This window comes from Sus scrofa, chromosome 14 (genome assembly GCF_054392235.1).
Source record: "Sus scrofa isolate SSC_HxYL_T2T_F1_AM1 chromosome 14, Sscrofa_HxYL_maternal_Yorkshire_Landrace_v2.0, whole genome shotgun sequence".
NCBI lineage: Eukaryota > Metazoa > Chordata > Mammalia > Artiodactyla > Suidae > Sus > Sus scrofa.
This window is the reverse complement of record NC_139396.1, coordinates 87,074,269-87,089,399: the sequence shown is the minus strand read 5'-3', so window position 1 is coordinate 87,089,399 and position 15,131 is coordinate 87,074,269. Positions and strand designations below refer to the sequence as shown.

General features: G+C 35.1%; 1 protein-coding gene across 7 annotated transcripts in view; it reads left to right on the top strand.

Annotated features, from left to right (window-relative positions):
* Positions 1 to 15,131, top strand: part of TMEM26 (transmembrane protein 26) — a 47,536-nt gene that overhangs the window by 15,583 nt on the left and 16,822 nt on the right. For 4 of the 7 annotated variants that reach the window (XR_014825597.1, XR_014825598.1, NM_001244582.1 and 1 more), the window contains 3 exon segments: positions 1,518 to 1,596; positions 5,515 to 5,628; positions 7,325 to 7,545. Coding sequence is in view for 4 of the 7 variants with exons in the window: in NM_001244582.1 (NP_001231511.1) it covers positions 1,518 to 1,596; positions 5,515 to 5,628; positions 7,325 to 7,545 (414 nt within the window). In the remaining 3 variants the exon portion in view is untranslated. 7 annotated transcript variants of the gene reach the window in all.

The following is a 15,131-nucleotide window of genomic DNA, read 5'->3' as shown; positions in this document are numbered from 1 at the left end:
GCCAAACCCAAGCCATTCTGGACCCTGATCTTGAACTTCTGACCTCTAGAACTGGGAGAAAATATATTTATGTTGTTTATGCCACCAGTCTATGGTACTTTGTTCTGGCAGCCTAAGCTGACTGTTCTCATTTTCTGGATTTGGAAGCAAACTGGCTTTTGAACCTGATGTGTCTGACTACAAACCAAAGCTATCTCTTTGGATTGGCCTCTGAATTTTGAATCTGAAAATAATTTAAATAGCGTCCCTTTAAAAAAATACCAAACTCAGAGTTCCCATTGTGGGTCAATGGGTTAAGAACCCAACATGGTATCTCTGAGGATGCAGGTCTGATTCCTGTTCTTGCTCAGTGGGTTAAGGATACGGCATTGCCACAAGCTGTGGCATATACAGGTTGGATCCACTGTTGCCATGGCTGTGGCATAGGCCTCAGCTGCAGCTCCTATTCGACCCCTAGGTGGGGAACTTCCATATGCCACAGGTACAGTTGTAAAAAGAAAAAAAAAAAAAAGTTCTCCGAAAAACACCTTCATCTGTTGTTTGCATAGGCATACCTTGGAGATACTAAAGATTTGGTTCCAGACCACTGCAATAAAGCAAGTCACATGAGTGTTTTGGCTTCCCAGAGCATAGGAAAGTTATGTTTACACTAAACTGTAGTCTATTAAAGGTGCAATAGCATTATGTCTTAAAAAACCCAATGTACAGACTTTAATTAAGAAATCGTTTGTTAAAAAATGCTAACTATCCTCTGAGCCTTCAGCGAGTCCTGGTAATAACATCAGAGATCACTGGCCACAGATCACCATAAAAATAGAATAGTAATGAAAAAGTTTGAAATATATGACACAGAGACGCAAAGTGAGAAAATGCTGCTGGAGAAATGGCACTGATAGACTTGCTTCACGTAAGGTTGCTACCAACCTTTAATTTGTAAAAAACACACTATCCATGAAGCGCGATAAAAGCAAAGCACAATAAAATGAGATGCTCCTGTATTTTAATTTTTACTAGATGTATCAGATACACACAAATCCAATTGATTTTGCTGAATTCTCTTCACCATCATCCAATTTTTGTGTTCCAGCAGAATGTAATTATGTGAGCTCTCCGAATTTCAGGTTAATTTTGAAAAATGTAGCCAATCTTCCTGAAATGGTGACATTGAAAAATCCAAGATTTACTCTTGGTGTACTTGCTTTTTGTAAAACATATTAAAGACAAAATATTCAGTTTTGTGCCTGAAACGAATTGGCAGTGTCCCATTAAGCCATATTAAAATTAACATCTATTAATTGGATTAGAAATTCAGCGAGAATGACAGCTGCTCATGCCTTTTACAGTTACTTTGTTTCTCTACAATCCATATGGCAGAAATCACATAATGCTTCTTTCCCCTTTGAAATAAACACTTGAGATAAAAAGCTTTGACTCAAATGGTCAGGGTATGTGCACTTGTTCTCTTTATTTTAAAAATTTGGTAAAAGCTGAACTATCTTTTCCCCCCTCTCCCACAGGTTTTCACCAGCCATATTTGTATATCTGATTAGCATTGTTCCATCATTATGGCTTCTTGAAATGCACCATGGGACCCAGGTATGTCCTTTTGGAAAGTAGGAAAGTGGAATATCCAGCAATAAATGACATTCATATTATAATTCAATTTCTATCAGAAATGCACTTTTCTAAAGACTGGAGTTACCAAGAATTAAATAAATAAGAGGCTGTCAGCAAAAAGGAAGTGAATCCATGATCTGTTGAAATCAATAAAAGCGGTGCATTCATTTAAAATGTAAGATGATACTATTATCAATTTGTGCTAGAGGTCTTGTTCCCAAGACGTCCCTTCCAAATATGCTACAATTAACATGGGGTATTAAAATTTGGTTTTAATCCTTGCAGCTTCAATGCGTTATGGTGCTAAGAATGGGCAGCGTTCAATAACCTAGCATCCTGTAAAATGACACTTTCAGGAATAAGAAAAACAAAAAAGAAACCCCATCATCTGTACTTTACTATACAGATATAATCACACTTGGAGGGACTATTTGAAATAGTTTGTCTTAAAATATGGGCTTTACAGATTCAGAAGATTCACTTTTGAGAGTCCTATGAGCTGTCTTAGTAAATAGGAATTTCACTCTAGGGCTCCCCCCTGCCTCCACCGTAAAAAAGTTAAAAGAGAGGAGTCAGGAAGCATAATACCACACTGGCTTTCAGTGGTCTTAATAGAAAATAAACTGGCTTTCAATAAGAGTCCCTAATCTATACCCAGAGAGAGATACTGATTTTTAAGTGGGTTGCTGCTTATATAGGCAACCCTAGGTAGTAGGCTTAAGGCTGGATCCAGCCGTTTATTGTTCCTCCTGTGACACACTGGGAGGGACAGGTAGTAAAGTCCATCAGACTGCAGCCTGGACTTCACATCTTCAGGGTTCAGATTACAGGACTATAGTTTATAAACTACAAATTATAGTTATGATATAATATTATTTTAGTAACTTTACTGGTAAAATCTATGAGAATCTCTCACAAATTGCTTTGCGGCAGTTGGTCATATAGCAAAGTTAAGCCTCTGATGTATGTTTCAGATATTCAAACCTTATCTGGAAAATACATGCTCCAAATTTTAGGCACACTGAGGGGAATTCAGCTCTGTGAACTAGTTTTGAAGAATTCCACAAGCATGTGGCCATAATGCAGGCATGAAAAAAAAAGTGTCTGCCTACATCTCCTGTTTAAAAAATACAGAAGTCATAGGCTATCTCTATGATTGTATCAAAGTATTTTTGTCAGAGTAGATTGGTTGGTTCAAGTTATCATAGCTTTTAAAAACTGTACCATAAGAATTAGGGGACTGTTTCAATTTCCTTACTACTCACTACTTTCAGGGGGTATGGAAATAAGCTCTGGTGATTTGAATCATTTTTTTCCCTTCAATCCAATTCTATAACATGGCTATCCTCCACAATAACAATTCATTTCCCCAAATGCTTTTATAATATAAATGTGTTGCACAGTTAATTGATATACAGGTCAAATTCCATTTCAACAAATAGCATACAACCAAAAGCCCTCTTTTTAATAAAAAGAGATTTTTGAGCCCTGGGCAGTACCTCTCAAATTTTCATACTACAAAAAAAATTGGACCTTTAGTAGTAATGAATTTACTCATTTTGACACTGAGAATTAAAATGAATGCCCAAAGATTGAATTTGGTAGGGTGAGCAGAGATGGAAGTAGAAAAAAGTGAGAGAGATTTTTTTTTTTAAAGTGTTGGCATTGCATTTAAAGAAATAAGAAACGGCAGAATAAAGGGAGGTACAGAAATTCTTAATCTATTCATGTAGGAAAATTTTGGTTATGATAATAATCACTTTTTTCATCTAGTCCCTTTATTTCAAAGTATTCTCAGATACATTTTCTCATTTATAGACCCAGCAACTCCTTATGTTAAACATGGTATATAGATTTCTATTTTACACATGAGGGCCCTGAGGCTCAGAAAGGTTAAATCATTTTCCCAAGGCCACACTGGTAATCAACAGCTGATCTCCGACTTATAACCTAGGTCTTGACCCCGAGTCCATTAAACCACACTTCCTTTCTCAATTATGTCTTCTGTGTTTTACAGGAATTTATGTCAAAATCATCTGAATTTTTCATGATAGGAAAGGATAATTTCATTTCCTTTCACACTTTCCATTTACTCTATATCTTAAATGTTCTAACCTATGATTGGCATTAGGAGAACATCCTGACCTATTTCCTGACAACGTTTCTCTTACATGATCAGTTCTTTACTTTCATTTCTGAATCTGGCTGGGTCTACATGAATGGAAACAAAATCATTCTGATAACAACTATGCCCTTAACTCTTGGTCAAGTCTATTCATGAAGTGGCACAATGAAAGCAATGGAAATTTTCTGGCCTTGAAGGTGTCACAGTCTTGTTTGACCCAAGGGAATATTCTTCAGTCTCTTAAAAGTTTTTAAGACATAGCCTATGAAAAAGTGACTTGGCACTAGGATCATCCACAAAACTCACTTATATAATGTAAATGATATCACCATAAAAACAATGCAAGTCAAGTTAGGTTTAGGAGTCAAACCCACTGCTCTTTGCGGCCCTAATGCAGCTGGCCATTAAGGGAAAGTCACATTAATTTATAATAAATAGAATTGTAACAATAGAGAGACAGCCAGGTAGGTCTTTATACTGTAATTTGAACTACAAAAGTATTGCTACAAAGTTATCTTATGTTTCAGTAGAGATAACTACTTAAAAAAACTCTACAATGAGGATTTGTTGCTTGGTACACATATTTAATTTGTTATCTTCATTATCCTTTCTTGGAGCCTTAACTGCCCACAAAAAAAGTGTATAAACAACTGTGTTTTTGCTCTTAGAGATATGGTGCATGGCCATTTTTCTTAATTATTCTTGTCATTTCACCTATAACACTAGTTGTTTTGATGGAGGGGAGAAAAAAATAGCTTCTTGCTAGACTTTCTTTTCTACTTTTCCAAGTAGCTCATAGAATGATCAATAAAATATCCAGAATAAATAAGAAAAATATGCTTCTCCCAGTGTTAACATTTAAAAAAAAATAATTTCACTCTAAATCTAAATGTGTGATCATCGATATGTTGTGGTGGTGGTGGGGTGTGTGTGCATGTGCATATTCATGTGTGTGTTTGTGCATGTTTATGTGTTTCAAAAGTTAGCCCTGCAGATGTTTAAAAAAGTCAACCTTATTTTTTTTACCCATTTTTGAAATAATCTTTGGTATTTTTATGTGCCACTCTTTCCTTCTCTTATGTACTTTTTCTTCTCTTTATCTCAGGTTCTCAGCATCTAACTGGATAAAAATCATGCACAGTTCACTTGTAGAAATTTACATGCAAGATGAAAGAACAAAAAGGGGAAACTGCTATTTATTTTAGGTCTATTGTTAAATTTTCTATAAACCTAAGTTGACTTCTAAAGTGACACTATATATACGTACATGAACATATTGATATTTTTTGTGTTGTTACAGTGCTTAGCAGGAAGATTGAAAGTAAGTGGACTACCTACCTTAGCAAAACGGTATTTTAGATAAAGAAGCTCTGTACAAGAGACAAAATCTTAGAATGAATGCCTTCACCAGGATCGTACATGTTTTTTAATGCTTCCATTGGCCATTGGTTTGTTTTATGATTTCTCTGGGGTTCAAAAAGGAACCCCAATTATCAATCCATAAGTGCTGCAGCTGTCCACAATGAACTCAGAGCATCAACATCCTCATAAACTTGTGGAAAAATTAAGCAGTATAGTTGACACTTTTTTCATATTATTTAGAATGTGGTTTTATATCTCTAGCCTATAGTCCTATTTTTGGAAATATTTATGCATACTATATAAACTTAACATATCTGTTCATAGTCTCTTTGATATATTGATTGAAGCCATCTTAAACTCTACCTGTTGTGATATTTTTTAACATATTGCCTTTTAAAAAAACTTCTTAGTACTGCAACAGCCAATCTGAAGGAATGTCGCAAAATACCAGCAGCAAAGAAGACTTCAATCAAACTCTGATGTCAGCTGAACAAACCAATGGAGCGGATGATCTCATTGAGACGGTGAGAGCTTCCTCACTGTATATTGAAGGATCTAGCAAATCGCCTTTTCAGTTGGTGAAGATAACATGACATATCATTCAGCTCCTTCTTTCCTTTGAAATTCAGTTGTTTGGCTCAGGAATCCACAAAATACTTGTAATTTTGTATATTATTAAACGTATTTAACATGCACGATTGGCATATATATCTTACATATAAATAAATATATTAAACTAAAGTATTAAAGAATCTTTAACACTTAGATAATCCATGTACAAGGATAGAGACATACATTTGTGAAGGAAGGATATAATTTGAAGATTGGAATCTGCCCCGTATATTTTTCAAGCATTTATATTAATAAAATAGGGAAGGTTTCCAGCCAAAATGAAATTGTTCCTTTGTTCTTTCAATGCTTGATATTTGGCAAAATAACCATGGCCTATTAGAAAATGATATACTGGAAAGATTCAAGGCCAAGATTCCTACAGGTGAACCATGTTTTCAACAGTAAGATAGGCTATCGATAGGCTATATGAGGTTTAATAGAGCTAGCTTTGGGTTCTAATTCAAGCTTCAATCACAGCTTAGCCATCTAGCTTTGAACAAGTCGCTTGACCTCTCTGCCTCTAGTTTATCATCTGACAAGTGAAGATATTAATATTTGTCCTGCTAGTGTATTTCCTGTAAGAATTAAAGAAGATTTATGGGCATAATCAGAGAAGATATATAAAGAAATGTGCAAGTGATAGCTTATTGATCTTCACCCATGGCTTCAATCAGGTTGGCATCCAGCTTTGTCTTTTATCCTCCCTAAACCTTCAACATAAGCACAGGATCAAGAGGGGTAAATGTCTTGCACAAATATAGTTAATTCGCTTGAATAAATCAGTTGGAATCACTATCCAATCTACTCAAGGTCTACATCCCTGTAGTCTTTAAAAGATCATTAAAGACTTAAAGGCCCCTATAGGGACAATAATATATTTTTAAAGTTATCTAGAAGTTAAGTGAGCAAGAGAGGTCATCCAGAATACATAAGTGGGATGTAAATTTTTCTCAGTGTCCAAGAATGAGGGCAGCATAAAATTTGGTTGCTAGCTTATTGATTTTTGAATGATGTGTTACATATTCAGAATAAAAGTTACTTTATAGTTATTCTCTTTCTTTACTTTTAGGTAATGAATAAACATTATCATATATCTTCTCACTGGTATGGTATTTTACAGTAATATAAATCAAAAGAGAAGAATTATACCATGCTAAAAATATTCCCAAATTAGTAAATTCATATTCAAAACCTAAATAAAAGAAAAAGATAGGAGTTTTGAAATTTTAATATGGCATTTAAAAAAATGTTGCTATGTGTTATACTTGTTACACAGTATGATGAAATCATAAAATGAAAGATTATCTATGAAACATTGTAAAATTGGCTTTTAAAATATCATACAGTACAATCCCATCAGTAAGTGAGAGGTTTAAATTACTTCCAGTTATAAGGCCGCACCATTTTAAGGACCACATTAGCTTTTTTTTCCTCCCCGGAGAGTTCAGTTGAAGAGAGCTTTGCTTTCTTTACTAAGTGAAGAATCATTTTCTTAAAATGACCTTCCACAAAAGCTAACTCTTGATTGAAAGCCATGGTGAAGAAGGCAACTCTCTCGAACACAGTAACCCATAATTCTTCTGTCTGCATGACACTTCTGTTAAACAGGCCAAAGTTTTTGTCAATAACCTATCTACAGTATGCGAGAAAGTCTGGACTTTGGGACTCCATCAGACGTTCCTGCTAATGCTAATAATTGGAAGATGGCTTCTACCCATTGGAGGTGGGATCACTCGGGATCAACTCTCTCAACTCCTCCTTATGTTTGTGGGGACAGCTGCTGACATCCTGGAATTCACAAGTGAGACCCTGGAGGAAGAAAATGTGAGGTAAACAGAGACCCTGCAGTGGAAAGACTTTCTTGTCAAGGTTAGGCCCCCATACCTGTCTCTTTCTTCCATCATCTACATTCTGCATGAATAAGGATTTTCATATATCATACATCCAGTGATAGAATCATAGAATTTTCTGCCATTCAGGTACATATTAGGTACCAGATCAGCTTGTGTATGTGTATAAACTTCGTATATGAATATATAAAGGAAGTCGCTGCTAGAGAAAAGGGACAAATAAGATTTCCCATGGGTATGAGCAGAAAAACTACTTGTTTGTATGACCACAGGTTAGGGAGAACCATGGTTATCTGAAAGGAAAGACTATCCCTATTTCCTATTTCATATTCCCAAGTATCCAGGAATTTAGCCAATTATAAGATTCTCTTCTAGAGCAGAGCATAGCCCTAGTTCCAGGAAAGCATCTAGAGGAGACATAGAGAAATCTCTGCCCTACCCAGCCAAGGAATTTATATTCCCTGGTGTGAGCAGAGAATGGGGCAGATTGGGTTTTATTTTACTAAATTTTATTTTTAGTTGTTTTTGCTTGAAGTGCCCAAAGGCTATCTGGTGTAGATGCCTATAAATTAAAACTTATTGAGTTGGTACTTTTATTTTTGCCACAAGCAAATAAACTCAGAATCCATGATCACATCTGTTTACGGAACTATTTTCTCACCTTTAGGGATTTAAGTCTCAGTGCCTGAATGTACTTTCAGCTTGGGTTGTTTTGCACTATGCTATAAAAATAAATTGCAATGGGGCTGGCTTTTAATGCTACAGTTTACTTTATGCTGTGTTTCTCAAACAACGAAACATAAAGCTGAGCAAAATACACTAACTTACTGAGTAAACTTAATATCCCAATTATAGCACAAAGTATCTCTATAACCATAGGTTACCTTTACATGACCATTTCCTGTTTCATTTGTATTCATTTTTCCTATACCTCAAGTAGCCCCCCCATTTTTTTTTTTTTTTTGGCTGCGCCTATGGCATGTGTAAATTCCCAGGTCAGGGACTGAACCCACACCACAGCAATAACCTGAGCCTCTGCAGTGACAACACTGGATCCTTAACTCACTACAGCAAAAGGGAACTCCTAGAATTTTTAAGAGAATCCAATCTCCATTGACCCATGGTCCTCAGAACGTTGGGTTTTAGATTTGTAGCTTGATTACCTTACATTTGGCCAATGCTTTACATTGTCTTTCATTTTCAGATATATTAAAACACTTATAATACAGTGATGCTACAAAGAAAACATGAAGAAATCATGGCAGAGCACATGAAAGCAATAACTACAGACAAAGTGACAGGATGTGAAAATAGAGAATGACTAACTACAGCTATATAGAAATAAACACATAAATGCTAAATGTCTAGTGAGAGGCAAGGGATGCAGGGTAGGAGAATGGGATTCGAGAGGAAAATGTTTTGTGGAGCTGGTTACAAAAATGTTAAGCAATGCCCATCTCAGCTATCTTAACGTCCTGTTTATTAGGTCCATGTAGCACCAAGAGGCACTATTTATTAGGCCCATATGTGGCACAAAGAGGCACTTTATAGATTGGTGTTTACCAGTAGATGTTAAATAAGTTAATGATTAAGATGTCAATTGCCCAGGGAGTGGGGGCTGGGAAACACCTTGAAAATCACAAAGGATCATTAATTTACCAACTCTAGACTGATTATCTAGTATGGGCCAGGCAATGTGCTAGGGCTAGTGGATATTGGGTAGCAAATAGTGAGCAAGTGATGACACACAATCCTATCCCAGCCCAGGTCATTGCAACTCAGCCATTTTTTCTGCCAATAACACATTAATCCGTATGTTTCATATATCTCCTTTTTCTTATTTTACACTTGAGTCATGTCCTAAGAATATAACTAAATAAATTCTTCTATGGTTATTGTTTTTAAATTCTTTTCAGGCTTCATGGTCTCAGATGAAAACATTTCATTTTTAGTATAACTGCAATGTGTCAGTGACCTTCTGTAGTCACCACTCTACTCCTGCATGGCTCCATCACTATCTACAGACTCCAACATCAAGGCCCAGAAAAAAACTGAGAGTTTTTATTCCCTCCTAAGACCCACCTCTCAAGTTCTGATTTTATCTCAGGCCCTACCTATACTGCAAGAATTAACACTGCAAATTTCTGTCTCTTCAAAGGGAAGACATAAACCCCTCTCATTGCAGTGTAGCTTTCCCCTTTGACCTCAAAAAGACAATCATGAAGAATAAATTTAATATACATAGAAAAAATATTTACATCTAATACAGCAAAGGGAGTTACTTCATTATAACCTACCTAGCATTGCTTATTATTATAACCTTTTCTTTTCTTTTTTTGTTTTATTCCATAATTTGAGCTGATAGGTTTAGGAGAAAACCTACAAAGTTCTTTACATCAGGATGATCATCTTTTTCCCACATCCTGGTTGATATCTCAGATCCAGTTTTATTTTGTTTTGTTTTGTTTTTTAACCTAAAATCAGTTTCCTTCCACATGCCCACATGAAATTCATCTGCCTAATTATGAATTTTCATGGATTTGTGCAAATATTTCTTAACAGCTTCATTTTACACACCATAAAATCCATCTACTGTAATTCTACGGTTCAATGATATGTAGTAAATTCATAGATTTATGTAACCATCGCCACAGTCCAGATTTCCTCTGTCTGCAGTCAATTCTCACTCCCACTCACAACTCTAAGCAACCACTGATCTACTTTATGTCTCTACAGAGTTTTCTAGAATTTTCATGTAAATGGAATCATAAAGAATGTGGTCTTTGTGTCTGGCTTTTTCATATAGCATAATGTTTTTATGGTTCATTCTGTTGTTGCATGTATGGGTAGTTAGCTATTTTTAAATTGCTGAATAGTATCCCATGCATACACTACGTTTTATTTATTTATTCAGTGTATATACACGTCTTACTATTTTCTTGCTACTGAGAATGATATTACTATGAATTTTCAGTTACAAGCATTTGTATGACTCTGTTTTCATTTCTCTTGTGTAGATACCTAGAAGTAAAATGTCTGGGTTTTATGTTAAATTATATATTTAACTTTTTTTCTTTTTTTTTTCTTTTTTGCTTTTTAGGGCCACAACTGTGGTATATGGAAGTTCCCAGGCTAGGGGTCGAATTAGAGCTGCAGCTGTCGGCCTACACCACAACCCCAGCAACACGGGCTCTGGGCGCTGTCTCTGACCTACACTATAGCTCTTGGCAATGCCAGATCCTTAACCCCCCTGGGAAAGGCCAGGGATTGAACCCAAGTCCTCATGGATACTAGTTTAATTTAGTTTTAATTTGCATTTCCCTAATGACTAATGAAGTGGAACATCTTTCCATGTGCTGATAGGCTATTCATATATTTTTCTTGGTGCCATAGCTGTTCAAATGTTTGTCCATTTTTCTTTTTTTTCTTTTCTGTCTCTCTCTCTTTTTTATTTTAGGGCCACACCTGCAGGATATGGAAGTTCCCAGGCTAGCGGTTGAATCAGAGCTGTAGCTGCTGGCCAACATCACAGCCACAGCAATATGAGATCTGAGCCACACCTGTGACCTACCGCAGCTCAAGGAAATGCTGTTTCCTTAACTCACTTGGTAAGGCTAGGGATCAAACCTGCCTCCTCATGGATACTAGTCAGGTTCATTACTGCTGAGCCATGGTGGGAACTCCTGCCCATTTTTTATTGAATTGATTTTTTATTGAGTTGTAATCATTCTTTATATATTCCATATACAAGTCTAGTATTAGATACATACATGTAAATATTTTTTCCCAGTATATAATTTTTCATTTTGTAATGTTGCCATTTGAAGAATTTTTTTAATTTTGATAAAATACCATTTATCATTTTTCCCTTTCCCTGCCTCTGTGACCTACACCATGGCTAACAGCAATGCCAGATCCTTAACCCACTGAGCAAGGCCAGGGATCAAACCCACATCCTCACAGATACTAGTTAGATTCGTTTCTGCTGCACCACAATGGGAACTCCAAGAGTGGACTTTTCAATCTCAAAGGATAAGCACTCTGTCTTTCACTATTAAGGACAATGTTAGCAATAGGTTTTTCTCAGATATGTGCTATACCTGCTTTTTATCAGTTGGAGAAATCCACATCCAGGTTTTTCAGAGTTTCTTTCTTCTTTACTTTAGATGGCTAGTGAATTTTGTTAAATGGTTTTCTGTTTTTATTATGATCATAATGTGATGTTGTCTTTTATTACAATTAATGTGATGCAGTATATTAACTAGCTTTCAGATGTTAAATCAACCTTGACTTTTTGGGCTAAATCTCATGTGGCTATGGTGTATAATCCTTTCTATAGCTTGCTGAATTTAATTTTCTAACATTTTGTTAATAATTTTTACATCTATACTCATAAAGCCTATTGATTTGTAGCAAAACTTTCTAATATCTTTCCTGGCTTTGGTATCAGGGTAATAATCCCTCAATGAATACTTCAGGAAGCATCCCTTTTTTCTTTATATTTCTGAAAGACTTTATACAAGATTGGTTTTATATTTTCTTTAAATATTTTATGGAATTCACTTATGAAGCTAACTAAACCTAAGCTTATATTTGCTGAAAGATATTTTATTACTAATTCAGTATCATTTCTTGTAAGTCTATTCAGTTATTCTGTTTCCTCTTGGGTCAGTTTTAATTATATTTTCCTTTCTAGGATTTTTTTTTTCATTTTATCTAAATTGCCTAATTTTTTATATAAAGTTCTCCATAATATTATTCCTTTATGCTATGCCAATTTCTATAGGGCAACTTATTATAGTACCCTTTTCATTCTGAGTTTGGTCATTTGTGTCGTCTTTATTTTTTCTCAGTCAGGTTTATCAATTTAATCAGTCTTTTAAAACAATTAACTTTTTGCTTTATTGATTTTCTCTATTACTCTTCTGTTTTTTATTTCATTGGTTTGTGTTCTGATGTGCAACTTTTCCTTCTTTCTGATTGCTTTGGATTTAATTTTCTCTCTGTTTTTCCAAAAATGGAAAAAAGAGAAAATTAAAGATGGAAGGTTATTTGGAAAACTTTCTTCTTTTCTAAGATGGTATTCAAAGCTATACATTTTCCTCTAAGCACTACTTTAGCTGCACTTCATAAGCTTTGATAAGTTTTTTGTTTAATATAGTTCCAAATATTTTCCAATTTCTTCTTTGGACTATGGTTTGCTTAGAAGTACGCTATTTAACTTCTGTATGGGGATTGCCCAACTTTCTCTGTAGTTTCTTTTTAAAATTCTGTTGTACTTTGAGAATATACAAAATTATTTTAATCCTTTAATTGAGACTTATGGCCTAGCAAAAGACCTCTCCTAGGGAGTGCTCCATGTGTGCTTCAAAAGAATGTGTATTTACCTGTTGTTTGATTGAGTGTTCTGTTATGTCAAGTTGAGTGTTCTGTTATGTGCCTGTTGTTTGATTGAGTGTTCTGCTATGTCAGCTACGTCAAGTTGGCTGATATAGGATTGTTCAAGTTTTCTATATCCTTACTAATTTTCTATATAGTTGTTCTATCAATTATTGAGAGTGAGAAGTTGAAATCTTCAGCTCTAGTTGTTGAATTGTCTGTTTCTTTTTTCAGTACTGAAAGTGCTGGTTCATGTATTTTGAGGCTCTGTTTAGATGTGCACACATAAATTTTTTTTAAAACATCTTCCTGATGTAGTAACCATTTTTCATCATGAAATTCCACTCCTTTTCTCCACTAATATTTCTTTTCTGAAAGTCTGTTTTACTTCATGTGAACCTAAGCACTCATTTACTTTCAAATTACTGTTGGTATGGGATATCTTTTTCAAACTCTGTATCTTTGCATCTAAACTATGTTCCTGCTATACCACATATAGTCAGATCTTGCATTTTCCCCACCCAGTTGGACAATTTTTGTCTTTTAATTGGGGTGTGTATAAATTTCCAGGGCTGCCATGACAAAATACCACAAATTGAGTAGCTTAGTACAAGACAGTTATTCTCTCACAGTCCTAAAGGCTGAATGTCCAAATCAAAGTGTCAGCAGGGTTGGTTTCTGTTGCAGGCTTCAAGGAGAATCTGTTAACATGGCTCTCTTTGGGCTTATGGCAATTCTTGGCATCCTCCTGCTTGTAGGCACCTCACCCAAGTCTCTCTCTGTCTTCACATGGCATTATTCCTAGAGTGTCTATAAGTATATCCAAATTTTTCCCTTCTTATAAGGACCCCAGTCATTGGACTAGGACATATGTTATCCATTATGACCTCATCTCACCTTGATTACATCTGCAAAGACCCCATTTCCAAATAAGATCACATTCTGAAATCTCAGTAGACATGAATTTAGGGGGACATTTTTCAACCTATTACAACATGTTTGGTCCATCAATTTTAATGTAATTATTGATTTGGTTGAATTTATATCTGTCTTTTTGCTATTTGTTTTTGTTTTTTCTGTCTCCATTCCTTTATGTTCCTGTGTTATTTACTGCTTTAAAAAGTATATTTAATGAGCAATTTTAATTCTTATATTGCTTTTTTACATTTTTTATTAGTGGTGACTCCAGGGATTGCAATATATATTTTATTTTCCATTTTATGGCTCCACCTGTGACATATGGAGTACCCAGGCTAGAGGGTCAAATCAGAGCTTCAGCTGAGGCTTAGGCTACAGCCACAGAAACACTGGATCTGAGCTGCATATGCAACCTACACTGCAGCTTGTGGTGATGCTGGATCCTTAACCCACTGAGTGAGGTCAGGGATCAAACCTGCATCTTCACAGAGACAATGTCAGGTCCTTTACCTGCTGAGCCACAACAGGAACTCTATGATATATATTTTAAATCTTCATCTTCTAAGTAAATAGCTCCATTTCCTCTTCCTCTTTTTTGCTATTATTGTCATATATGTTGCATTATATGTTATAAACCAAACAGTACAGTTTTATAATTATTGTTTTATAGAATCATATTTTTTAAATAAAGAAGAAAAATATGACTATATTTATATGTCCTCTTATGTTTACGCACATATTTGAAGATGCTCTTCATTGTTTCTTGTGGATTTGAGTAACTTTCTATTCTCATCTTCTTTCAGACTGAAAGTCTTTCCTGTTGGTTTCATCTAAGACAAATCTAGCAACAAATTTTCCTAGTCTTTGTGCAGAAAGCTGCTTATTTTTCCTTCATGTTTGAATAATAGTTTTCTTGTATACAGAATTCATGGTCAATGGTTTTTACTTCAGCATTTTATATATATCACTCCACTTTCTTCTGGCCTTCATTGTTTCTGATGAGGTATTAGCTATTTTTCTGTTGTTACCATGTACAAATAAGTCATTTTTCTTTTGCTGTTTTCAAGATTTTTCTCTTTTCTGTGACTTTCAGTGGATTGACTATGATGTGTCTAGGTGTGGATTTTGTTGTCTTTAATCTCACTATAATTTTGTTGATCTAGGATATATAAATGCCTGTTTTTCCTCAAATTGAGGAATTTTTAGCCATCGATTCTTCAAATAATTTTTCCATTCTATTGTCTTTTTTTTTTTTTCCTTCTGGGACT